Source organism: Ictalurus punctatus, chromosome 9 (genome assembly GCF_001660625.3).
Source record: "Ictalurus punctatus breed USDA103 chromosome 9, Coco_2.0, whole genome shotgun sequence".
Classification (NCBI taxonomy): Eukaryota; Metazoa; Chordata; class Actinopteri; order Siluriformes; family Ictaluridae; genus Ictalurus; species Ictalurus punctatus.
The window spans coordinates 28,407,595-28,435,029 of record NC_030424.2 but is presented as its reverse complement, the minus strand read 5'-3'; the positions used below and the strand labels follow the sequence as shown (position 1 = coordinate 28,435,029).

General features: G+C 43.2%; 1 protein-coding gene across 1 annotated transcript; it reads left to right on the top strand.

The window, feature by feature from the left end:
• Positions 1-26,411, top strand: actn2b (actinin, alpha 2b). The gene is made up of 21 exons (XM_017477196.3): positions 1-349; positions 5,033-5,147; positions 5,283-5,402; positions 5,540-5,626; positions 9,800-9,887; positions 10,360-10,438; positions 15,095-15,176; positions 15,422-15,507; positions 16,914-17,006; positions 17,594-17,824; positions 18,210-18,357; positions 18,510-18,660; positions 21,394-21,502; positions 21,924-22,064; positions 22,161-22,343; positions 22,434-22,568; positions 23,050-23,229; positions 23,424-23,570; positions 24,675-24,740; positions 25,110-25,268; positions 25,668-26,411. Exons 1-21 carry the CDS (start codon positions 224-226, stop codon positions 25,824-25,826), a joined length of 2,685 nt encoding a protein of 894 aa, XP_017332685.1. The 5' UTR covers positions 1-223; the 3' UTR covers positions 25,827-26,411.
• The last annotated feature ends 1,024 nt before the right edge of the window (positions 26,412-27,435 follow it).

The following is a 27,435-nucleotide window of genomic DNA, read 5'->3' as shown; positions in this document are numbered from 1 at the left end:
ACAGCTGCGCCGGTGAGCGCGTGGCCAGCCGGTTGGGAAGACAACAGGAGTGAGAGAAAGAAGAAGATCAAGAAGGACTGAAAACGGAAAACCAGACTTTAGATAGACTCGAGGGTGTAAAGAGCTGTTACAGAGAGAAAACAAACAAACAAACAAATAAACAAACAAAAACTTAGAGCAACAGATTGAACAGGTGAGCGCGCGCGTACCGGAGGAAAACGACATGATTGAGATGGAGAACTCGGTACTGTACGATAACGGCTTCTATCAGGAAGAGTACATGATGCAGGAGGATGAGTGGGACCGAGACCTGCTGCTGGACCCGGCCTGGGAAAAACAACAGCGCAAGGTAGCTCTCTCTCTCTCTCTCTCTCTCTCTCTCTCTCTCTCTCTCTCTCTCATATATTTTGTACTATACAGTAGAGTCCAAAAGTCTGACACCACTTTGCAAAAGCAGGGATTGTTTTTTTTTTTTTTTCTCCCCACTTTCTTTTCATATTTAAAATTAGAAATAAACAGAATGCTGAAATATTTCAAACAACTATATTAATATTCAAGATTCTGCACTGGTGCTCTCAGGCTTTTCTCAGGACCCTACTGCACATCTTTTACTGAGATGTCATGTATTAAAGCGTTACGCTCTGTATGGTCCAGGTACATGCCTCACAGTTTGTTTAAAGGTTCACTATCTCCACCTCTTCAAGTGATCAATACACACTGACGGTACAAAAGATCAGAGCAGCAACGGAAGGTGCAGTTTCGTACGCTTATTTCCGAGAGCGCACCAGTTCTTATCTCTTTATTTATCCATCTATTTATTATTCATTTAAAGGGGTTCAATTTCACTTCTTCAATCCCAGGAGATATTTCCATCTCCACGTCGTCGTGTCGCATGACCTTTCCGTCCCAGAATTCCCTTAAAATGAGTGTCTCAGTCCAGATGAACTGAACAGGAGATCCCAAAATGTCATCAATCAGCCACCGTGTGTTTATTTCTGCAGCTACTGGAGCTACGAGGTTTTTATATATATATATGATATATAATATGATATAAAATATAATTCGGCGCGGTGTTTTCCATTTCGTAAAAGTGTTAAAAACTAAAACCGTGCACTATTTTATGGCCTCTGGTACATTGGTTCCAGTTTCAAGATGGCGCTCCGATAGTTTGTAGCCCTGCGACGTAATTTCTTCCATGTTTCTAGATAACGCGGTTTCATACAGCGTGAGAAACCAGATAACCGTGGTCTTTTTGAGACTCTGAGACCCTAAACAACTGGACTCGAGCGTGTGACGGTTTTCAGGATGCCAAACCGTACCTATAACTTCTTAGCGTCTCTCGTTTGTTAGCTACACTAGCCTCGTACGCAAACGCTAGTCCTTTTTACAGTTGCTGCGAGTTTTTCAGTTTCTATTCAGCTGTTTCTGTGAATGTTATAGATTGTGGTGCTATTTGGGGGGGTGGGGGTGGGGGGGGATGTACATCTCCTGAAATAGCTGAAATTCGTTGCTTTGTTTTCGCGCTAGCAAACTATGACGTGTTTAGCGTAGTCACTAGCTGGCAGTTATAGCTGAAAAGAATATAACTAGTCAGCCTGTAACTAGTCCTTATTTCCCCTCAAATCAGCGGGATTAAAATAGAGCAATTGTGTGGAAAAGCACCCAATCTGGCATCGTTGCTAACAATAGCGGCACTTGGAGAGGCTGAGGCGCTCGGTATGCGCTTGCTGTCAACAGATGGCTTCTGACACACGATGACGTGCTCAGGATTAGCGAGGATGCTGAGGCTAATTTTAACCTTCGGGACCAAATGGCTGTATGGGGTTTCATCCGATGTCCTTGGCGAGGAATTCCTTTGTTTGGAACAATGGTTGTGTGGTGAAGTGGGGGACTTTGTGCTCTACCTATTAATCTATAGCGCACAAACTCTTCGTACATTTCATCTGTTCTAATTAAGACTACTCGGATCGACAGTAGCTTTTCACACAATTTGATACGTTATTGTTTCCATAGTAACATCTAACGACAGCGAAGATTGTTATAATCTAAAAAACGCGACGGTATAAGAGGAATAAAACAACAATTTTTCTACAACAGCACGTCCGAAAGTGTTTCACTCATGGTCTAGCAGTTATAGAACACTTCATGACCAATCAGAATGGAGAATTCGGCAGTGCTGTGTTGTCAAAGAAAACAGTGAGCCAGCCAATCAGAAACGAGTATTTTCCATGATATAAATCAATACTTATCCATCACATCACACCATTCATGCTTCAACAAACCGACACGCGTTCTCTCTAGAGATGAATGAAATTCTTTCCCATCCAATCAGAGTCCCTGGGTCACGGCCAGCTTCCACGTCCCCGTCCCCATCCAGTGCACTCGAATCCACAGCTCTTATCAAAACACACCCCGTCAACAAGCTAATTTTAATGCCGTACCTCAGCAGGAATGCACTCTGGACGGCACTCTTAAGGCTCCATGATGTACACCAGGTCCAGTCCTGCTTTTAATATAAACGAAAAAGTAGACCGTTTCAACGAGGCGATGTCTTTTTGTTTTAAGTCATATGCAGTATTAAATATACAGTTTGTCCAAAAAAAACAAAAAAACAACTCCTACTCTAAAAAAACAAATTCAATATGTTTGTTCCTCTTAAAACACAGGGAATTTCCTCTGCTCATATTTCTTTCCATTGATAATGAGTTATGTTTCCATGAATACGTTTCATGTTGTGGAGCTAGTTTCGCTATCTTGCTCTTACACCAAATGGACCAATCCGTTCATTCTGGACACGAGCTACAACGCTAACAAGTAACAGAAGCTTATAGAATCAGAAACTGACGCTGTATGACCCGGTGCTGTGTATAAAAACGGTCAGGTTGTAGATATGGCTTTTTAAATTCCAGTTTTATTTGTATATATTATTATTTTTTTTTATGATCTAATCTTATTGACACGGCCGCCGTGTGCACAGAGTGAAGGCAAGTAAGACTTTGCGAATATATTATGACATCACAGGGTATAAACAGACAAACTAAATCAAGAACTAAACACAGAACAGGTGAACACTGTAGAACAACTAACCAATGACAGGACAGGGGTGGAAACAGGACTGAAAGAGAAATAAAGGCACATGTGAATGTAAGCAAAAGCACATTCTGGCTGAAATGCATGCAAAATGGGTCAGTGGTGGATTACCAGTTAAAGGTTCTGGGTTACTGGTCAATCTCTAGCGCTGCCACTGTCGGGGTCCATCGTTATATTGGTTATGCAGAACGTTTGTGCGATGCCTCTGATAGATTTCCCCTCTTTTCTCAGCTTCAGAATGGCTTGCTCTTCTCCCATAGACAGCTCTCTGATCTTCATGTTGTCTTATCCTTTTTAACACCAAATACATGCTTCCCAGGTGAAACGGAAAGCTACTATTGTTTAAACAACCAATCTAACAGGACACACCTAGGCTAACACGCACCTGTCAGTCACGTGTTCCAATGTTTTTCCCCGCCTGCAAATTGTGTGGTCTCGTACAAAAACGTGCTACGTTCTATGACGTTTTAAGACGTTTCTACGTCTAAATACCAGGAAATAAAATCTGAAATGCTTAAACTCTCTTCTCATCTTTTCAACTCGAACCCAAATGTCGTCAGTCTACGTCAGAAACGCATGAATTGGCCTTGCTGTTCCGATACTTCCGTATGTGTCGGGCTTTCGGAGACTGCACACGCAGATCTAATATCGATGGATAATATGTGATACGGCCAAAAGTTTGTGGACGCACGACCATTCCAAAAACCTTGCCCGTTATTATAGAGTTGGTACCACCTTTGCTGTTATAATGCGCTCCAGTCTTCCGCGAAGGCTTTCTACTAGATTTTGGGGGCGTGGCTGTGGGGATGCGTGTTCATTCAGCTACAAAAGTGTTAGTGAGGTTGAGGTGAGGAGACTCCAGTTCCAGTTCATCCCAAACATGATGATGATGATGATGATGATGATTCAGTGGGGTTGAGGTCATGGTGCTGTGCAGGACACGAGTTCTTCCAACTTCTTCTAGTCTTCACACACCATGGCTTCACGGAGCTCGCTTTGTACACAGGGGCACTGTCATGCTGGAACAGGGTTCCAGTGAAGGGAAATTGTAAAGCTACAGCATACAAAGACGTTCTGTACAATTGTGCGCTTGAATCTTTGTGGGAAACCATTTGGGGAAGAACCACGTATGGATGTGATCGTCAGTCCATTAGTTTTATGATGGGTAACCAACTATAATACAGGTCAACTACAACCATTTGCTGATCTGCACGATGGATTGTGTGCGTTTGAGTGTGTGTGTGTGTGTGTGTGTGTGGTGTTCCTGATAAACTGAGATCCCGGTGTATGAGTAACAAATGCGAAACCCATATATACACATGGCGCTTCTACTTAAGTCAGGAGAAGGTCAGGTATTACTGGAGAGCATGTCAGAGAGGCCGACTCGTTCATGGAATTAATCAAAGAAATCCCGGGCATCATGTCAGAGGAAAGTCTGCGGTTGATTTATCACCTGTGATCCTCCACCCGACAGGTGTGTGTGTGTGTGTGTGTGTGTGTGTGACTCAGAGAGATGATGTCAGCGGCTGAACAGTAATCTTACTGTATACCTTCAGAGTCATTAGTGCTGCACAATATATCGTTTTGTTATTTTAATATTCAACCACGACGGTGCTGAATTCTCGATTCTGATTGGTCAGAAGGCGTTGATTCATTTTCAGAGTTTTTTCCGAGGTAAATCGGTGACTTAAATTTTTCCAGCACAGGAGTTTCTCTCTAATCTGACTCGTTTGTTTTATTAACTTCAAAAGAGAGGAACCAAAGAGAGGCTGGTGAGGGAACGACCGTTTAGAACAACTGTTAGAACATTGAACCCACGTAGAAGCTACACAGTACCTTATAAGAACCTTTTAACGGTTCCCCAAGAGGGACAACCAAAGAACCCTTAAGCACTGTAGATGTCTGAGGTGCGTGTGTGTGTGTGTGTGTGTGTGTGTCTCAGACGTTCACTGCGTGGTGTAACTCCCACCTGCGAAAGGCTGGCACACAGATCGAGAACATCGAGGACGACTTTAGGAATGGCCTCAAACTCATGCTTCTGCTCGAAGTCATCTCAGGTACACACGTGCACATTTTACGTTCCATGTATGCTACGTGTATGTTTTCCGTGCCCATTTCACCCCCCCCCCCCCCCCCCCCGCCCCTTCCTCACGACACCATACATTATGCGCTTATTTCCTGTTTTGTTACAGGTGAGCGGTTACCCAAGCCTGACCGAGGGAAAATGCGGTTTCACAAAATAGCCAACGTCAACAAAGCACTCGATTTCATCACCAGCAAGGGAGTCAAGCTCGTCTCCATCGGCGCTGAAGGTGTGTTTTTTATTTCACATATTATACAAAGTGTAGGATTTGTGTGTTTGGCTATTCACACTGCTCTGTTGTGGACATGCTGAGTGTGTACTGATGTGTGTGTGTGTGTGTGTGTGTGTGTGTGTGTGTGTGTGCAGAAATCGTGGACGGGAACGTGAAGATGACTCTCGGAATGATCTGGACCATCATCTTGAGATTCGCCATTCAGGACATCTCCGTAGAAGGTACAACAATAGGAATAAAATAGTAATAAATGGTGCGTGGTAGGACTACTTGTATTGTTCTCCGCTTCATATATATATATATCGCCCTGCTTGTATTTCCTCTTTGGATAAATTTAGCCTCTACTAAATGAATAAATGTATTAATGATTAGACTAATAATAAAACACATTTACTGTGCAGTTATACTGCTCTGATGTCGGCCCTGAGTTTCCTGCTGCACGCTCTCGGTTCCGGAATCAACACAGATTTATTATTTTGTACCGATTTATTTATTTATTTGTTTGTTTGTTTGTTCATTTATTTATATATCAAAGCAGGTTGAATGCTCGAATCTGACTGGTCAGAAGGTGTGCACTGTTTTCATATAAGAGCAGGGCTGGGTTTAGAAAGTTGTCCCGGCTGTAACATGCTCGATCGATATTACCGCACTCGTTCTACAGTTATTGTTGTAGTTATATTGTTATCTAACGGATAGGCTCCAGGCTTCCCACGACTTTGTGTCGGATAAGCGGTACAGAAAATGGATGGATGGATGTTATCTGATGCTATTGGTTCTATAGTGACAGCGCATTCACAGGGCTTTTATTGGTCCCTCAATTTGTCTCTCAATTGGCTTCACAGCCCCTCAATTGGTCTCACAGCCCCTCGATTGGTCTCACAGCCCCTCAAATTGGTCTCTCAATTGGCTTCACAGCCTCTCAGTTGGCTTCACAGCCCCTCAATTGGTCTCACAGCCCCTCAATTGGTCTCACAATTGGCTTCACAGCCCCTCAGTTGGCTTCACAGCCCCTCAGTTGGCTTCACAGCCCCTCAGTTGGCTTCACAGCCCCTCAGTTGGCTTCACAGCCCCTCAATTGGCTTCACAGCCCCTCAATTGGTCTCACAGCCCCTCAATTGGTCTCACAGCCCCTCAAATTGGTCTCTCAATTGGCTTCACAGCCTCTCAGTTGGCTTCACAGCCCCTCAGTTGGCTTCACAGCCCCTCAGTTGGCTTCACAGCCCCTCAGTTGGCTTCACATCCCCTCAATTAGCTTCACATCCCCTCAATTGGTCTCACAGCCCCTCAATTGGTCTCACAGCCCCTCAAATTGGTCTCTCAATTGGCTTCACAGCCTCTCAGTTGGCTTCACAGCCTCTTAATTGGCCTCTCAATTGGTCTCACAGCCCCTCAATTGGTCTCACAATTGGCTTCACAGCCTCTCAGTTGGCTTCACAGCCCCTCAGTTGGCTTCACAGCCCCTCAGTTGGCTTCACAGCCCCTCAATTGGTCTCACAGCCCCTCAATTGGTCTCACAGCCCCTCAAATTGGTCTCTCAATTGGCTTCACAGCCTCTCAGTTGGCTTCACAGCCTCTTAATTGGCCTCTCAATTGGTCTCACAGCCTCTCAATTGGTCTCACAGCCTCTCAGTTGGTCTCACAGCCTCTCACTTGGTTTCAGAGAAAAAAAATGAAGGTGTTACAATGACCGAGTCAATCACCTGACTTGAATCCAACTGAACAAGATTTAAAGACAATATGTTTAGAAGAACGGGCCAAAATCACACCTGAATACTGCGGCTGATTAATTTCTTCATACAGGAAGCGTCTTGTAGTTGTCGTTACAAACAAAGGCTTCTCCACTAAGTATTAAATAAATTTCAGTTGGCGTGTTCAATACCTTTTTCCCCGTGTCTTTCCGTTTTATTCCACATAACTTCATTCATGAACTTTATTGTTGGGAATTCTTTATATTTCCCGATTTCTTGAGTTAATACTGATGTCTGGTGAAAATTTCATGTGAATAGCCTCATTGGAAATATATTTACTGAAAATAATAATAATAATCAACTAATAATCAACGGATTTTAAAAACATGTGTAGCAAAGTAAAATTGTTGATGTGACATATTTGAGCAACAGGAACTTGGTGAGAACAGGAACATTGTTGAATCTTGGGATTAAAAAAAAATTAACCTAACCCTAAAATGTTAAAACGTGCGATGTTTGTTTTGTGCATTAGTAATTGAATCGTTGTAAACGTTGGCAAAGCGCCATCGGTGTTGTTCCTCAGCGAATAGACACACTGGTTCTAAAATGGTGATGGCCTGAATCAGATTCGACTGATTCAGAGTCGACTACTTTTTGGTATTCCTAGTACATCTACGTTCACATATAGTCACACATCGAGTATAAACCAGATCAAAAATACCTTACGCTTTCAGCTCTGATGTTAGAAAGCAGGCTGAAACACACCAGTGTACTTCAGGATAGCTGTCATACATGCAGTATGAATTTCAGCAGTAGGCAGAAAGCACATATCTTTCAGCTGTAATTAAAATCATAACCAAAAAAAAAACGGTGTATAGAATTATGCACAGACTCGTACGATAGATTTACGTGCATCCGAGATCAAAGAACACTTTAACGTGCTCATAATTTAAACTGCAGCGTTACCTTTCTTCCTCAGTGTCGCAAACGACTCGTTAAATGATTCGTTCGAAACTCCTCCTTTCAGAGATCATACTCTGCTCTGATTGGTCAGACGTCCCAGTCTGTCGTGATCGGTCTACCGCTGTCAGCGAGCAGCTGATGAAGACCAGAGGCGGGGCTTTATGTTACGAACCTACATAGATTAGTACAGGAAGTAAAGTCTGGAATCACTAACGAGTCGATTCAGCTGTTCAGAATCGGTTCCTTCTTTTGGGCGTCGATAACTCCGTTTGTCGTGCGCTTTGATTTTTGAAACTTTGCAGACTTTTTACATTCACAAACAGCTCCGTATATAAACACACTACATGAAAGGGAATATTTGAAAAACCATAATAGGTGCACTTTAAATCTGTTCTAGATGATCGATCTGAACCTGTTCTTTTGTTCGGATTATTTTGTATTATTAAAGGGATGTAGTGTGGATATGGCCATTGCTTAAACTGTCATGTAAGTGAGGTACAACGTGAAAGTCAAATGAATAATCAATAAGACTTCAATGTGATTATATATGTATTACAGTCGCGTAGGAAAACACGGACTGTGTAAACGTCTCAACACGGTTCGCTCATGGAGTCGATTCTTTAACACACTGCCGGCGAGTGGTTTCCTTTGTAACCGAGGGGAACGGAGGTGCTGTCTTGTTTACTCCGCGTTTGAGGAACGCGAGTGTGAGGAGATCGGCAGGCGTAAGTGGCGTTATCAGGGCGCTAACTTAGGAGCTCTGATGTAAGACAGCTCCGTCAACAATCTTTCGGTTTGAATAGCAAGCGCAATTCAGGACTGATACCGTGTAGAAGATCTCACACCAGTATCACCTTTTAAAGGTACACGTAGAGACTTTTTCTGCGTAAAATATGTCGCCAGGGCACGATTCGAATAAGACGAGACGACGGCATCCTATCAGTTATCGTCGTCGTACGGCCGTCGTTCGTCTTCTTTTGATTTATTTTGGCGTAAGATGTCTGTTATTGAGAAATCTGGAACGAGATCGGTTGATTGCTCTTAAAAAAATAAAAACATTTTCAAAAATCATCGTTAAAGCCTGTTTGAGAGGAATAATCGCAGTTAATAAAAACGTATATATTTGTGTTTTAGAATGTAGTATCGTTGTGCATCTGCAAATCACGGGTTTATGTTAATACATCTGCGCTAACGTTATCGTTTCTACGGTAACGCTATACAGTACACAGGGACTCGTACGGCGGACGCACCACACACTCTAATAATGATCAGATTTTGTTGTTATTTAACAAAGGATGGAAGGAGTCTCCAGTGTCGGCACTTTGTAACAGTCAGAGGTAAAGTCTTCCAACATGGGAAAGACTTCACGAGAGAGAAATTTGTGCTTAATAACTTTAAGAGAGATGGAAAAATCCCGGCTCCGCCCTGTGTGTGCGGAGTTTGCGCGTTCTCCCCGTGCTTTCGGTGGTACTCCGGTTTCCTCCCCCAGTCCAAAGACACGCGTTGTAGGCTGATTAGCGTCTCTAAATCGTCCGTAGTGCGTGTGAATGTGTGTGCGATTGTGCCATGTGATGGGTTGGCACCCCGTCCAGCGTGTTCTTGTGCCCAAAGGTCCTCTTGGATAGGCTCCAGGCTTCCGCATGATCCTGCGTAGGATAAGTGGTATAGAAAACGGATGGATGGATGTTTTGATTTGTAGTGAAGTCCTACTAAACCCTATCGCTGTTTACTGTGTACGTTTAGAAACCTCGGCTAAAGAAGGCCTGCTCTTGTGGTGTCAGAGGAAGACGGCTCCGTACAGGAATGTTAACGTACAGAACTTTCATGTCAGGTGAGTGCTATAACGCTGTACACAAATCCGAATCATTTAAGCCGAGTAAAAACACGAGTCAGAAGTTTCTGACCACACTTTTTATTACGTTTTATTACAGTTTACAGATTGGCAATTAAAATCAGAAAAGAAATTCGAATTGTTCCATATTTAGGCATATCATGTCTAATTTCGTATATATGTACGTTCGGGTATTTTGATTGGCGCATTTTAAAATTCACATAATAGAGCTGAATGGAAAACACCATACTGTCCGCCGTACCTGCAGCTGTACTTTATAGATGGTTAACAGAAATATTATTCGATAACAGCTAATGCTAAATGCTAGTGGAGTTTTATTTTACCTTTTGACTTTTCAACCTGACCCTAAAGGGATAAAGGTTAGTACTTCGACTCAAGTTTACTAGAAATGACCAGAAATGTCTTTTGGTAACATGTTTGACCTTCTGACCTTTCAACGGGCGTGGTGAAGCTGGAAGGACGGCCTGGCGTTCTGCGCCCTCATCCACAGGCACAGGCCCGACCTCATCGACTACGCCAAGCTCAACAAGGTGTCCCGTGTGACCCCGTGTTAACCCTTGACCCCTGATATTAACGTCACTGATCCAAGTCTCTGGATTCTTTCAAACGGTCACGTTAATCTAGAAGCGCCATTATGCTAACGAGTGATTTGTTGTGTCATAACATCACACACGTGCAAAACGTCCTCATGTGTGTATTTGAGATTCATAGAGACTAACCACTCCTATTAATCACTTTTTAAAAAATTTTTTTTCAGCAGCCTGTGGTGTACAGTAAGGTCCAAAAGTCTTAATCCACTATTAAGAGCTAGCTGTTCATTCGGAATACAGACATCTTTGGATAACGTACTGAATCTAAACCGTCGCTCGCTTTTGATCCGCGATAAATTTGGTATAATGTAAGGTGAATAAAGTCCATCGCACTTTTCTCCGAACACAAGGGAGAGACTGAGTTTTCCAACCCCCGGAATAGCTGCAGGAATTTAGCCGACAGATGCCTTCTGATAAACTGCCAGTGCCACTGACGGACTGAGCATTTTAGTCATCCGGTTAAAATAAAGAATTCACGGGGAACGTTCTTTTGGTGCTATTTTAGTCACTGTTTGTCAGGGGAAATCGCTTCAGAGGCTGGAGGACCGTGCTATTAATCCACTGCTACTAATACGCAATATAATTATATGAAAGCCACTTATAATAAGCTAAAAGGCTACAGGACGTAAATATGTAGTTACTTCATTTTACGGTTATTAACAGAAATACAGGCGTGTAAAGTAAAACGATGTATCGTCATTACGGATGGTCTTGTAGTAATGTTGTAATGACTCGTACACACTACCGGTCAAAAGTTTAGACACACTCGATCTTTATTATTATTATTATTATTATTATTATAAAATGTGAAGAAAAAAAATTATGTTGTGATGATAAATCCCAAATAAACTGAAATAATTGAGTATTTCAGCATCTTCAATGCAGACACCGTTTTCATCTAGAATATTCCAGAAACGTATTCTCGGCGTTTTCTCACCGGATTTCTTGAGGAATTTCCCCGAGATGTTTTTTTAAACAGTATTAAAGGAGTGCACACCGATGCCGGACTCTCATCGGAAGATTTCCCTCCGAGTCGTGCGTTTAAATATATTTTTCTGTAAATAAAACGTTAGTTTTCTAATGAAAGAAATGAGTACGTCGTATTCACGCCTTCAGATCGAAAGGTTTTTAACGTCGTGAGAAACCTTTCAGTCGCGTGTATTAAAATGTACTATAGCTTACATTTACTAGTTTCATATGTTTCATAAATTCAGCAATTCTGGGGAAAAAAAACAACAACCGTTTTAGCTTTTATCTTTTAACCTTTTTAGCTTTTGGCTAACGGACAGAAAGTTACCGGCTACGTAGCAGTTGCTAGCTAATGTAAACACACTGTAATGAACTAGCCAGGAGTAGCTTGCTAATGTACACACAGTTACGGGCTATGTAGCAATAACTAGATAGCATTCACGTAGGCTAGTTATGACTAGCCCGTACTTACTGATCGCTAGCTATGGTATACATGCTTTAATGGGCTAGATAACAATAGCTAGCTAAAGAAATTGTTAAAACAAAGTTGCTTTAGCGGTTTGTATGCTAATGCGTGATCCTCTAAAGTGGGTTTGAGTGCATCAAGGCATCAAGGATTTTATTAGACGCTGAAGTCAAAGGATTTATTTAGACAAGCCAGGCCAGTCAGTTCAGTCTGGGGTAAATGGGAACACACACACACACACACACACACACACACACACACACACACACACACACACAGCTGTTACCCTTGGCTCCAGGTAAAACTATGGTTAGGGTAATCCTCAGGTTTTTGTCCCAGGCTCAGTGTTCTAGTAAAGGGACATCAGAAAGTCCCTGTGGATCTGCTATAGCTGTTTACCGGCATACAGAGAACAATAGAACACACAAACACACACACACACACACACACAGGTACCCCAGATATCCGATCTGACTCATGGACACATGAGGGATCAGTTGTCCACTGTTCAAAATCCATCTGAGAATAGAAAAGCAGTTTTGGGACTTGAGACATGAACAGCTGAGAAATTCAGGCATTCATAGCGCATGAAAAAAAAACAAAAACCCCACTCTATAAAGTACAAAAGTAAATACACCCTCAAACGTGCCACGTTAGTCGTGCAGGTCGCATCGTGTACTGTAGGAAGAGTTCTGAAGGTGTCATACGGACATCTTTCTGTGGTGAAAGATACAGACAAAAAGAACGTCCTGTTATTTCCGTCCAGACGTCGTTCCGATGAAAACCGCACTTCTGTTACACACACATGGCTCTCTGTAAGCTGCAAACCTAGAGAAAGGTCACTTCTGCCAGGGCTGACAGGAATAAATGGGCTAGCATGGCTAATCCCTCGCTCTGTTTTGAGGAAAAAATGTGTCACGGCATCCGGTGTTGTCGTCTTTGCTGTTAACAAATGTGGAAATTTGTCGAACCCTGAGCGCAGGAGTTCGGTTGATCCGATTGCTAGTCGGAGGAGAGACCGCATGATTATGGATTTGAGATATTTAAAAATGTAGCAATCCCAAGTGGCGCTTCCTGGTTTTCGATGAGTGAGTTCCTGTGTGTGTAAGTGTTAGAAATCTCGTCCCGGAACTAGTGGAAGGTGCAGTGTCTGACTGTGGGGTTTGATTGACACACCAGGTGGATAGGAGAGGCTGCGCCAAGGGCATTCCTGATGTCTAGTTAGTTACAGTTAGATTTATATAGCGCTTTTCAAGACACTCAGAGTTCTTTACATAGTATGGGGGAGGTCTCCTCAACCACCACTAATGTGTAGCATCCACCTGGATGATGCGTCGGCAACCATAGTGCTCCAGAACACACACCAGCTATTAGTGGAGAGGAGAGGACAGTGATATAGCCAATTCAGAGATGGAGATTATTTTGGGAATGGGGGAATTTCACCAGGACACATACCCCTACTCTTTAGGATAAGTGTCCTGGGATGTTTAATGACCACAGAGAGTCAGGACCTCGGTTTAACCATTTAAGACCGTGCTGTTTTTACATTATAGAGTCCCTGTCACTATACCAGTGCATTACACCCCACACAGACCACAGTGTGAGCGCCCCCTGCTGGCCTCACTAATACCACTTCCAGCAGCAACCTTAGTTTCCCCCAGGAGGTCTCCCATCCAGGTACTGACCAGGCTCAACCCTGCTTAGCTTCAGTGGGAACATGCAGACTAAATCTTGTTGCGTGTACATGCCGACCAAATCTAATCAGGATTAGATTTGATCTAATCCTGATTAGATTTAGTATATTAAATCTAATCAGGATTAGATTTAATATACTTCCAGCTGTTCACGTTAATTTCACATCCACGGCGACAGTTTTGTACATTGACATTCCACACGTTTCGCACTACACAACGACACACACGTTTCTTTTGTTTGAAACTGAAAGGAAGTTTTTGCAGCCTGGAAGTGGACATTAAAAGGTTCACACGTTTTTATTGCTAGCATTATGCTTAATTTGATTATTACTCTGAATTTACTCTGTATTTAAAAATGTTTTTTTTTTCCAACCCATCAATGTTGGACACATTTCGAACCATGCGCAAACCACGACACGGTGAATGTGTATCACTCCAGAATGAGTACGGTAATCTACGTTAGTGAGAGAGTTGGATGCGTGAAAAATGTTACGGGGTTAAAAAAAAAAAAAAAAAATATATATATATATATATATATATATATATATATATATATATATATATATATATATATATATATATATAATATATATATTTAAAGTATATTTTGGGATATATTTAATAAAAATACCTCTCATAATTTTGATGAATATTTATTTTATTATTATTATTTTTTTTAGAAATAATCTCACCGATCCCCTGTGGTTATACCACAGACCACAAAATGTCCACAGAACCCCGTAGGTTCATTATTGCCCCTAGTGGCCAAAACTGAGAACTGCAACAAACGCTTTTAGACTCGATCCTGCCCAATGCTCGAATAACTAGGACAGTTGATGACCGGGTTGCCAGATTGCGCTAGTTTAAACATAATCTCTTTCCACTGATAGCAAATAACCTGGATTAAATTGAATACATCTCCTCAAAATGACAGTGTAAGTACAGACAAGTCTGTCTGCGAAGTACAGGAGCATTTCTATTGTAAGATATATTGCAACGATCGGTAGAGGGATAATATCCGTATATCGGAAACATGTGTGAATTACTCGTGTGAAAGCTCAGAAAAAGAAAGAAACGTATCTCCATTTCCAGTTGGGCTGGAAATTCTTCTGAAACATGTAAACCACGGGTAAAGATATTACCTTTTAAGACACTTAAACAAAACCGCCCAAAACGAGCTGCTAGACTGTATGCTGGATGACTGGACAGTACATTGTCTCCTGTTACAGGGTTCATCTAAAAATTCTCTAGATAGCAGCGTATAGCATAAATCAAGAGTAATCGCCAATCAGCATCATTTTCTTTAAGGCTGTTTTGTTAATTTCAGTCTCACAAACCCAAATCTGTGGTCATGAGCTGCTGCTGACTTTAACCCTCACCTGCTCGGCTCTGCGTGTGTGGACTCGGTCATGTGTCATTTGGAATTTGCCAGAAGGAATGAACTCTTGATCTCTTCGGTCTGTACAGGACGATCCTCTGGGGAATCTGAATCTGGCGTTTGACGTGGCAGAGAAACACCTCGATATTCCTAAGATGCTGGACGCGGAAGGTGAGACTGCGTGTGCTGAACACCGTTAGATGTTCTTGGGTGACTCGAGATCATGTGATGCAAAGCTTTTGTGCTTGGAAAAAAAAGTTTAGCTCTCTTTCAGTCATTAAGTGAGACCCCGATACTCGTAAATCCGTCTCCTCTCTGTAGCGTTCCTCTTTATTTCTCCTCTTCTCTTGATCTTTCTTTTATCCTTCCCTCTTGTCTCCTGTCCTGTTTTTAATCTCACGTCTCATCTCGTCTAGACATCGTGAACACTCCGAAACCTGATGAGAGAGCCATAATGACGTATGTGTCCTGCTTCTACCATGCTTTTGCTGGAGCAGAACAGGTATAGTGTGTATGTGTGAATATGGGATATGTGTGCTTCAGTAATTACCATCCATCCATCCATCTCTCTCTGTTCGTCCCTCCATCCATCCATCCATCCATCTCTCTCTGTTCGTCCCTCCATCCATCCATCCATCCATCTCTCTCTGTTCGTCCCTCCATCCATCCATCCATCTCTCTCTGTTCGTCCCTCCATCCATCCATCCATCTCTCTCTGTTCGTCCCTCCATCCATCCATCCATCCATCTCTCTCTGTTCGTCCCTCCATCCATCCATCCATCTCTCTCTGTTCGTCCCTCCATCCATCCATCCATCCATCTCTCTCTGTTCGTCCCTCCATCCATCCATCCATCCATCTCTCTCTGTTCGTCCCTCCATCCATCCATCCATCCATCTCTCTCTGTTCATCCCTCCATCCATCCATCCATCCATCTCTCTCTGTTCGTCCCTCCATCCATCCATCCATCTCTCTCTGTTCGTCCCTCCATCCATCCATCCATCTCTCTCTGTTCGTCCCTCCATCCATCCATCCATCCATCTCTGTTCGTCCCTCCATCCATCCATCCATCCATCTCTGTTCGTCCCTCCATCCATCCATCTATCTATCTCTTTTTGTCCCTCCATCCATCCATCCATCTATCTCTGTTTGTCCCTCCATCCATCCATCCATCTCACTCTGTTCGTCCATCCATCCATCTCTCTCTGTTCGTCCCTCCATCCATCCATCCATCCATCCATCTCTCTCTGTTCGTCCCTCCATCCATCCATCCATCCATCTCTCTCTGTTCATCCCTCCATCCATCCATCCATCTATCTATCTCTGTTTGTCCCTCCATCCATCCATCCATCTCTCTCTGTTTGTCCCTCCATCCATCCATCCATCTCTCTCTGTTCGTCCCTCCATCCATCCATCCATCATCTCTGTTCGTCCCTCCATCCATCCATCCATCTATCTATCTCTGTTTGTCCCTCCATCCATCCATCCATCTCACTCTGTTCGTCCATCCATCCATCCATCTCTCTCTGTTCGTCCCTCCATCCATCCATCCATCTCTCTCTGTTTGTCCCTCCATCCATCCATCCATCTCTCTCTGTTTGTCCCTCCATCCATCCATCCATCCATCTCTCTCTGTTCATCCCTCCAACCGCCAGTCCATCCATCTCTCTCTGTTCGTCCCTCCATCCATCCATCTCTCTCTGTTCGTCCCTCCATCCATCCATCTCTCTCTGTTCGTCCCTCCATCCATCCATCCATCTCTCTCTGTTCGTCCCTCCATCCATCCATCTCTCTCTGTTCGTCCCTCCATCCATCCATCTCTCTCTGTTCGTCCCTCCATCCATCCATCCATCTCTCTCTGTTCGTCCCTCCAACTGTCCAGTCATCATTTTGTTTCTGTCCGTCTGCAGGCGGAGACTGCTGCTAACCGAATCTGTAAACTTTTGGGGGTGAATCAGGAGAACGAAAAGCTGATGGAGGATTATGAGAGACTGGCCAGCGAGGTACACACACACACACACACACACACACACACACACACACACACACACATTACCAGCTAGCAGTATGTTTCTCTTCTCTTGTCTTTTCTTCTGTCTCATCTTGTTTCTTCTCTTCTCTTCTTCTGTCTCTTGTCTTGTCTTGCCTTCTCTTGTCTTGTCTTCTCCTCTTCTGTCTCATCTCATCTTGTTTCTTCTCTTCTCTTCTTCTGTCTCTTGTCTTGTCTTGCCTTCTCTTGTCTTGTCTTCTCCTCTTCTGTCTCATCTCATCTTGTTTCTTCTCTTCTCTTCTTCTGTCTCGTGTCTTGTCTTGCCTTCTCTTCTCTTCTGTCTCTTCTCCTTCTGTTTCTTCTCTCGTCTTGTCTTCTCCTCTTCTCTCATCTCATCTTGTTTCTTCTCTTCTCTTCTTCTGTCTCGTGTCTTGTCTTGCCTTCTCTTCTCTTCTGTCTCTTCTCCTTCTGTTTCTTCTCTCGTCTTGTCTTCTCGTCTTCTGTCTCATCTCATCTTGTTTCTTCTCTTCTCTTCTCTTCTGTCTCGTATCATCTTGTGTCTTCTCTTCTCTTCTGTCTCTCCTCTCCTCTCCCCCTCAGTTGTTGGAGTGGATAATGCGCACGACCCCGTGGTTGGAGAACCGCGTGTCGGAGAAGTCCGTGGCTCTGATGCAGCGTAAGCTGGAGGATTTCCGTGATTACCGTCGCCTCCACAAGCCGCCCAAAGTGCAGGAGAAATGTCAGCTGGAGATCAACTTCAACACACTGCAGACCAAACTGCGCATCAGCAACCGTCCTGCCTTCATGCCTTCTGAGGGGAAGATGGTGTCGGTGAGACACACCCACACGCTCGAGCCATACCACAGCGCTGTGGAATTCTCAAATCTGATTGGTCAGAAGGTGCCGATAAAGTTTCCATAACAGCAGCTCGTTAGTTCCAGCTGCAAATCCCATTTGCTGACGTAATCGCGGGATCTTCATTGTCCAGTGTAACACGGAGAACACATCATCACACGGTTTCTTATAGAATTCGGCCCAGATAACATCGCACAGTGTAAAAGCAGCCTTATTCTGTATAATCCTAGTATATAGTAATATAGTCATCTATAAAGTATAGAAATCGCTCCAAAGATGGTGGCAACTAAAGCAGGAAATGTCAAGAACCTTATAGTCGAACTCTACAGTTGAGTTTTAGTGTGTGTTTGGGTGTGCGTAGGATATAGCGAGTGCGTGGCAGGGTCTGGAGCAGGCGGAGAAAGGCTACGAGGAGTGGCTGCTGACGGAGATCCGCAAACTCCTGAGGGTCGACCACCTGGCTGAGAAATTCCGCCAGAAAGCCACCACTCATGAGACCTGGGCCTCAGGCGAGTTAAAAACATATACATGGCATCCTGAACATTTGGAAATATCGCTGTATATAACAGGCTATTCAGATAGATTTCATTCAAACAGTTGAATTTTGTGTGTGTGTGTGTGTGTGTGTGTGTGTGTGTGTGTGTGTGTGTGTGTGTAACAGGTAAAGAGGAGCTCTTGATTCAGAAAGACTACGAATCAGCTTCGCTGATGGAAGTTCGAGCTTTGCTGAGGAAGCATGAAGCATTTGAGAGCGATCTCTCGGCTCATCAGGACAGAGTAGAGCAGATCGCTGCCATTGCACAAGAACTTAAGTACGACCTTTTGACCCCTAACTTGTACTGCTAACACCGTGCCAACTTTTTGCTAAGCGTCAGCAGGTAATGTCTGGTCAGGTTAGTGCGAGTAGAGCGGCTCTGGCGTACTGAATTTTCTTCTGTTCATGAATATACACGGAGATGTTCTGTGTTATCCATATGTGTGTTTGGGGATTACCGTTCCACTCCGTTCTGTAAGGGAATTTTTCAAAAAAAACATGTCGTCTCTCGCTGTCTCTCTCTCTCAAAACATGGCAAGTTTATTTCAATCACAGCGTGACCACGACAGTAACTGGAATGTCTTTATGGAAATGAAAGGGGCACAAACTTTCACTTAACAGCCGCGCATACACCCAAAGACAGCCGGGGGGGGGGGGGGCAATACTTTTTATCTTTAGTGAAAATGCGTTTTCTGCGGCTACGCACGTACTGTAAAACGTCTCTCTAAGCTATTTGTAACGGCGCTAGGCGGCCGCGTTACGTTATATCCCATGTAGGACAGAAAGAAAGTGAATCGGCGGCCATTTTGGATTTGGCCTGGCTAGACGATGGCGGATTTTTACTCGGATCACGCGTACGAAATGTGAAATCACGCTGCGTAGCGATTAGAAACGAACTTTTGGGACGAGCGAGAAACAAAAGCCGGACGCCACACAAGACTACAACTGAAGATCTTTGTGCCGATAGAGACGTAATAGATGATCAGTGTGATCGATTTAGCTCCGCCCACATGTCCCAGTTTGGCTCGTGCGGTATCCAATCCGGTGTTTATTTGGCGCTCCTTCTATACCATGATTATCAGCATACTTTCACAAGCATATGATGCATATCGACGTATCAAACGTTCGCCCGAATGCTCTGTATGAGGCGTTCGGGACCAACGCGATTTGACCACGCCCACCTCTACTCCTCCTCCTCCTCGTGGTGAATAAGATTAATACGTAACGACTCGTTTTAGCTTCTTTTAAACAGATCGAGTGTAGACTTCAACTGCGTCTCATCTTCTCTGTAAACATCATCAGGATTGACCGAATCAAATTGCAAGAAGGCTAAAAGAACCCTCTAGAGCAGGACTACTTAAAGGACCAATGGCCGTTTAAAATGAATTTATTTTAATTTTAATATCTTACTCGTTCAAATAACCTGGATGATATGATTTTCAAAAATCACCTCCGCACTCGTTTATTAAGCTGCTGAGAACTTGCTTGTTTGTGTTCGGACGGGCCGCCTGTCAATCATTCTATATACACTCCATCTACGCTACGGTCGACTGTATATCCCGGGGGGGGCGGAGCTTTGTGAACATGGTGGGTGGGGCCCAAGGAGTAAATATCAAATGTCAAACCGACTTAGAACACACCTTTCTATCTTACATAACACACGTTTAAAATACAGCACAGCTCGCTAGACGTTCTAAATAATAATAATAATATTAATAATAATAATAATAATAATAATAATAATAATACTAATGTGGAGGATTATGGGTAATCTGCCAAACTAGTGAAAAAAGCATGAAATAACTTCCTGTGTTACACACTTGCATGCATTCTCAGCACTGTGTGTCACTGCTATCCTATTTTAGCTCATGCTATCTCCGTCTAAGCCTGTGTGTGTTTGTGAGAGTGATGATATGATCGTGTGTGTGTGTGTGTGTGTGTGTGTGTGTGTGTGTGATAATGATGCACACATTCTGAGTGAAAGATAAGCACTAACCTCCCCCCCTCTCCATTACATAGCTAAAGGCTCAGTTCACCTTCTGGTTTATCTCGCTAATCTGGCTGACCTCGTACACCAAACCAAAAAGCTGCGGCGAGCGCGTCGGAACAGAGCGCGCCGTTTACACCGCGAGCCACCGGGCGTGACTTTATAAGGCCTTATAGTGGAGAGTGTGTTATCTGAACGTTGCTTGCCTTATCTAAGGCGTCAGTTAAACACGTTAAGGTGTGTGACCTTCACGGCATGAAATGGCAAAAAGGGATACTGGGGGGGAAAAAAATGTGTTTCCTGTCTTTCTAGCCTTTAATAACGTACAGTAACAGAGTATAGTCACCGATGTTGCGGTGATTTCCGTGACGAGACGCTTATTTGTGTCTTTCAGAGAGGGAAAAGAAGGAGAGGCTGGTGAGGGAACGACTCTTTATAGCTGCGATAATGGGAAGGAACCGGTTTCGTGGACTTATTTACATGAAATGTAGCTTTAAACGGATAAAAAATGAAGTAGAACATGCTTTTCTTTAATGAATAAAAGATGTGCTCCAGGACGTATTCTATCACACTAGCCCAAGGTTGATCTTTTTCCTGTAAACTGTCCTATATCGTCTTCCTATTGGTGGATTATTATTATTATTATTACTATTTAAATTTTTAGAAAAGCATCGTAGCAGCCCTGAGATTTTAATCACAAATTTCTCACACTGCCAAAACTTTGTTGTCGGCCATCTTTGTTTTCAGTGGCGTTAAATCAGGCGTCACGTTTTGCGTTCTAAAAGAATAAGTATACGATATTTGTACGATAAACCATAAAACCGGATTACTCTGAGAGAATAGATTTCATAAGGAACTGACTGTGTGTGTGTGTGTGTGTGTGTGTGTGTGTGTGTGTGTGTGTGTGTGCGTGTTCTTGATTTGGTGTGTATACTGTATATAGGCGTAATAATGTGAAGTGATTATTGAGTATAATGGTTACCTGTGTGTGTGTGTGTGTGTGTGTGTGTGTGTGTGTAACAGTGAGTTGGACTATCATGATGTAGCAGCAGTGAATCAAAGGTGTCAGAGTATCTGTGATGTCTGGGACAAGCTCGGGACGCTCACCCAGAAACGCCGCGAGGCGCTGGAGGTACGAAGTGTGTGTGTCTGTGTGTCTGTGTGTCTGTGCGTCTGTGCGTCTGTGTGTGTTTTCCTGAAAAAAATTATTTTTTGGAAAATATACTGAATATTCTGTGTGTGTGTGTGTGTGTGTGTGTGTGTGTGTGTGTGTGTGTGTGTGTGTGTGTGTGTGTGTGTGTGTGCTCATCTGTGTGTACCTGTGTGTGTGTGTGTGTGTGTGTGTGTGTGTGTGTGTGTGTGTGTGTGTGCTCATCTGTGTGTACCTGTGTGTGTGTGTGTGTGTGTCTGTCTGTGTGTCTGTCTGTGTGTCTGTCTGTGTCTGTGTCTGTCTGTGTCTGTCTGTGTCTGTCTGTGTCTGTCTGTGCGTCTCTGTGTGTCTCTGTGTGTGTATGCGTGCGTCTCTGTGTGTCTCTGTGTGTGTATGTGTTCAGAGGACTGAGAAGCTTCTGGAGACGGTGGAGCAGCTGTTCCTGGAGTACGCGAAGAGATCTGCTCCTTTCAACAACTGGATGGAGGGAGCCATGGAGGACTTGCAGGACATGTTCATAGTGCACACTATTGAGGAAGTCCAGGTGCGCGCACACACACACACACACACACACACACACACACACGTAAATGCATCTAAAGGTCATTTTATAATGCAAAATTATAATGCTATACTGTAGACTCTCATCACAGCCCACGAACAATTTAAAGCCACTCTCCCCGAGGCGGACGCAGAGAGACAGGCCATCCTGGGCATCCAACAGGAAGTGCAAAAGATCTTCAATAGTTACGGTATCCGTGGTAACTTCACCAACCCCTACAGCACCATCAGCACCGAGGAGATCATGAGCAAGTGGGACAAGGTTCGACACACACACACACACACACACACACACACACACACACACACAGAGAGAGTTGAAAATCAGGACATACTCTGTGTGTGTGTGTAGGTGAAGAAGCTGGTTCCTCAGAGAGATGGCGCTCTGCAGGAGGAACTAGCGCGACAGCATGCTAACGAGAGGCTCCGGCATCAGTTTGCTGTCCAGGCCAACATCATCGGCCCGTGGATCCAGACCCGGGTGGAGGTAGTGCGTTTAGTCCATCACATCCACACCACCCACGTGAAGGAACATAAGAAGTTCAATCCCACTCACCAGCACCTGAAGTTGATCTTACGATGCTTGAAAGGAAAGAAAGGGGGATTTTGATGCGAATGAATTGTGTAGATATTTGAAAAGTCTGAATTCACCTTTTTTTTTTTTTTTCTTTTTGTTGAAGTCACATTACAAAAATCAGGAAATTTCAAAGACAATATAGATTAAAAAAACCCCCCAAAAAACAAGAAAATTCCGGTTTCAATTTTCAAACAGTAATATATTCTTTTACCTGCTTTTCTGTAAGTGATTAAATTCGAATAATTATTTATTACTGATTACATTATAAATGATTAAACAAGTAAACGTACTTAATTCAGACGTTTGGTGGTTTTTATATTCGGGTAGAATTTTAAAGAAGGACAGGAGATTATTGTTGTATGTGTGTGTATATGTGTGTATGATGTAACAGGAGATTGGCCGATGCTCCCTGGAACTGGGCGGGACTTTGGAGGACCAGATGACGCAATTGAAGCAATGCGAGCATTTGATCGTCAACTATAAACCCAACATCGATAAACTGGAGGGAGACCATCAGCTCATCCAGGAGTCGCTCATATTCGACAACAAACACACCAGCTACACCATGGAGGTACGCACACTCTGACTGGTCAGATAAAGAAACCCGCCAGCGCAACGCAGTAAAGTCTTGGTCCTTAAATCTGCACCCATCCTTTGTTTATATTATATCAACTAGAAAATCATCCACGACAACACTTTTGAATTGCATTCTAAACTTTCTGACTCTTCTGTCCATTAGTTCATTCCTTCTCTCTTTCCCTGCAGCATATCCGTGTTGGTTGGGAGCTGCTCCTGACCACCATCGCTCGTACCATTAATGAGATCGAGACTCAGATTCTGACCCGCGACGCCAAAGGCATTAGTCAGGAGCAGATGAGCGAGTTCCGCTCCTCCTTCAAACACTTTGATCGGGTACGGGTACTCGGTACACTAATAAATAACATACGCTATAGCTAATCCTCTGGTACTGTTCTCAGATCAGTCTTTAACTATAAAACATACACTAAACACTATAGCTAATCCTCTGGTACTGTTCTCAGATCAGTCTTTAATTATAATACATACACTAAACACTATAGCTAATCTCCTGTTACTGTTCTCAGATCAGTCTTTAATTATAATACATGCACTAAACACTATAGCTAATCTCCTGTTACTGTTCTCAGATCAGTCTTTAATTATAATACATACACTAAACACTATAGCTAATCCTCTGGTACTGTTCTCAGATCAGTCTTTAATTATAATACACTAAACACTATAGCTAATCTCCTGTTACTGTTCTCAGATCAGTCTTTAATTATAATACACTAAACACTATAGCTAATCTCCTGTTACTGTTCTCAGATCAGTCTTTAATTATAATACATACACTAAACACTATAGCTAATCCTCTGGTACTGTTCTCAGATCAGTCTTTAATTATAATATACTAAACATTATAGCTAATCTCCTGTTACTGTTCTCAGATCAGTCTTTAATTATAATACATACACTAAACACTAGCTAATCTCCTGTTACTGTTCTCAGATCAGTCTTTAATTATAATACACTAAACACTATAGCTAATCTCCTGTTACTGTTCTCAGATCAGCTTTTAGTTTTCCCATGTACTCTAAGACATTTCAGCAAATCCCCTGCTACTGTTCTTTAGTTATCATAAATTCACTAAATGCTTCAGTTTGGTACTGGTCTTAGATCAGCCTTAAATTTTTAAACATTCACTGAACACTTCAGCTAATGCCTCTGTACTGTACTCAGATCAGATCTAAACTTTTCCATATGCATTACAACTTCAGATAACTTCAGTCTTTAGTACTAATACACTTGTCTCACCTGCATTAACCTCAGATCTGTCTTTAACTTTAAAACTTTGTGTAGAATTGGGCTCGTGTGTGTGTGTGTGTGTGTGTGTGTGTGTGTGTCCTCCTTCCTCAATCTCTTTAATGCTTCTCTTGCTTCCTCCATTGTGGACCCTCATTTCTGGATCCCTGACCTTTGACCCTGACCTCGCAGAAGAAGAATGGCGCAATGGACACTGATGATTTTAGGGCGTGTCTCATTTCAATGGGCTATGACCTGGTAGGTGTGATCCAATCAGATCACTCATCATTCTCCCATCATGCACTGTAGCGTTCCATGTCAATACACTGTATGTAAGGCTATATGTTAAATGATCATTTTGCACTAAGCCGGTCTGACCGTAACGACTGTTTAAACAGGATTTTTCATCTGAGGATTTCTTGAAGAGCTAAAAATGATCAGTTTCATTATAGTTTTAATGATGAACCGATGGATATTTTCATTAAGAATGCTGTATGCTAATATATTTTAAATTAGCTGGAGTACAAACTGTTCTCGTTTTGGATGCTGTGGTTGATTCTTTTCTATTGTGTGTGTGTGTGTGTGTGTGTGTGTGTGTGAGCGTGTGCGTGTGCGTGTGTGTGTCAGGGAGAGGTGGAGTTTGCCCGGATCATGCTGCTGGTTGACCCGAACGCTACCGGAGTCGTAACCTTCCAGTCCTTCATCGACTTCATGACCAGAGAGACCGGAGACACGGACACGGCAGATCAGGTGGTCGCATCCTTCAGGATCCTCGCCGCAGACAAGGTGTGTGTGTGTGTGTGTGTGTGTGTGTGTGTGTGTGCATGAGAATAAATAAATGTATTTAAAAATTACTTTGTGGGTTTATTCGTAAAATCATCCGTACAAGCGTTTTTACGCAAGAAATTTCCTATTCATGAAAATTTTCGGAAAAACGTCCGTGTTCCCGAGTGTTTGTAAATTCACACACAGTTCAAGACGACCTTCAACCTCGACTCAATCGAATTTACATCGCATAACGCGCACGGATTATTCCACGTTTATATCTGGAATATACCGTCGAGTTTAAACTGCTTATTTTGTATTACGACAAGTCAGAGCCGGTACAAAATTGAAAAATATATGCACTGCCGGCCAAAAGTTTGTGGACACCCGTCATTAAAATGAAACACGTTTCTCCTCCAGCCGTACATCCTGATAGACGAGTTGCGGCGGGAGCTTCCTCACGACCAGGCTGAGTACTGCATCTCCAGGATGCCGCCTTACACCGGACCCGGCGCCGTCCCGGGAGCTCTGGACTACACCGCCTTCTCCACCGCCCTCTACGGCGAGAGCGACCTTTAACCTCGCACACGGACACACACGCACATACGGAATCGATCATCGATGCACGAGGGCGAGCAGAGCAGCAATGCATGTGGAATACTTTTGATGCAGTTTAGCAAAAAAAAATCTTTACCTGGATTTGCCACGTTTTTGACGACACACGATTTATTTTGGGGATGAAACCAAAAATCAGTTTGATTCTCGGAGTTAACTACACGATCCTTTTATAGAATCCATCGATGATCAGTATTTATCACAATAACGAATGTATTGCATTGACCACAGATACACTGCTATCGTTCTACAGTGTTCAAGGTTTAGATATGAAAATGTGTGACATGCAAACCAGACCAGAGTGTGTATTATGAGTTACATTTGTCTATGTCTAAGTGTGTGTGTGTGTGTGTGTGGTTATATTTCCTCTAACAGGGATTTCCAATAGCAGCTTATACTGAAGCATGACGTCGGGGACGGTCTCTGAATGTGCGTATGTAACCGGCTACGGGAATGCTAACGTCACACAATACTGTAGCGTTACAAAGGATTTACCATTGAACTATTTTGTCGGCGTGAAATAAAAATTAAAAAAACATTAAAGAATAATGCTGTGGTTTGGTTTCATTGGATTTCTAACAGCGGACTTGGTTTTGCTGCGTTCCAGTGAAGTTCCTTACCGTGGATCAAACGGACCACGTGTAAAAATCAAGAAGAGAATCATAGAGTGCAGATATGAAGTTGATAGGGGCAGATCATTAAACCGGTCAGATTTTAATATCGCCATGGACGTTATGCGGCTGAAGTGCAGGAAGGTTTGTGAAAGATTTTTGATTGAAATGGACTGCTCGGAGTCGTTAAATGAGGCCGTTTTTTAAATGAGTTGACTAGAACGGAGGTTCTCAACCCTGGGAGGCAGAGAGAGAAGGGAAGGGGGGGACGCAAATTGTTTAAGAAAAAAAAAACAAAAAAAAACAGACAGGGCGTCATTTGGGGACTCGGTGTATTTTTTTTATTGCTTTTCAAATAGAATGTGTATAAGTGGAAAAACCCTGCGTTCCCGCTCCCTCTGTATTTTCTTTTTTCTAGGGAGGGGCGGAGCTTATCCTGGCTTTTATCCAGCTTTTATCAACGACTTTTCAGACCCCTTAGCGACTTTTCAGACCCCTTTAGCGACTTTTCAGACCCCTTAGCAATTTTTCAGACCCCTTAGCAATTTTTCAGACCCCTTAGCGATTTTTCAGACCCCTTAGCGACTTTTCAGACCGCTTTAGCGACTTTTCAGACCCTTTAGTGACTTTTCAGACCCCTTAGTGACTTTTCAGACCCTTTTTGCGATTTTTCAGACCCCTTTAGCGACTTTTCAGACCCCTTTAGTGACTTTTCAGACCCCTTTACCGACTTTTCAGATCCCTTAGCGACTTTTCAGACCCCTTTAGCGACTTTTCAGACCCCTTAGCAATTTTTCAGACCCCTTTAGCGACTTTTCAGGCCCCTTTAGTGACTTTTCAGGCCCCTTTAGTGACTTTTCAGAGCGCTTTAGCGACTTTTCAGACCCCTTAGCGACTTTTCAGACCCCTTTAGCGACTTTTCAGACCCCTTAGCGACTTTTCAGACCCCTTTAGCGACTTTT

What these genes read in the sequence shown, in the direction of transcription:
- actn2b (XM_017477196.3), top strand. Translation starts at nt 224, where the DNA reads ATGATTGAGATGGAGAACTCGGTACTGTACGATAACGGCTTCTATCAG. An exon ending in TCATGAGACCTGGGCCTCAG is followed by an intron (nt 18,358 to 18,509) that starts GCGAGTTAAAAA and finishes TGTGTGTAACAG; the next exon opens with GTAAAGAGGAGCTCTTGATT. An exon ending in TCATGAGCAAGTGGGACAAG is followed by an intron (nt 22,344 to 22,433) that starts GTTCGACACACA and finishes GTGTGTGTGTAG; the next exon opens with GTGAAGAAGCTGGTTCCTCA.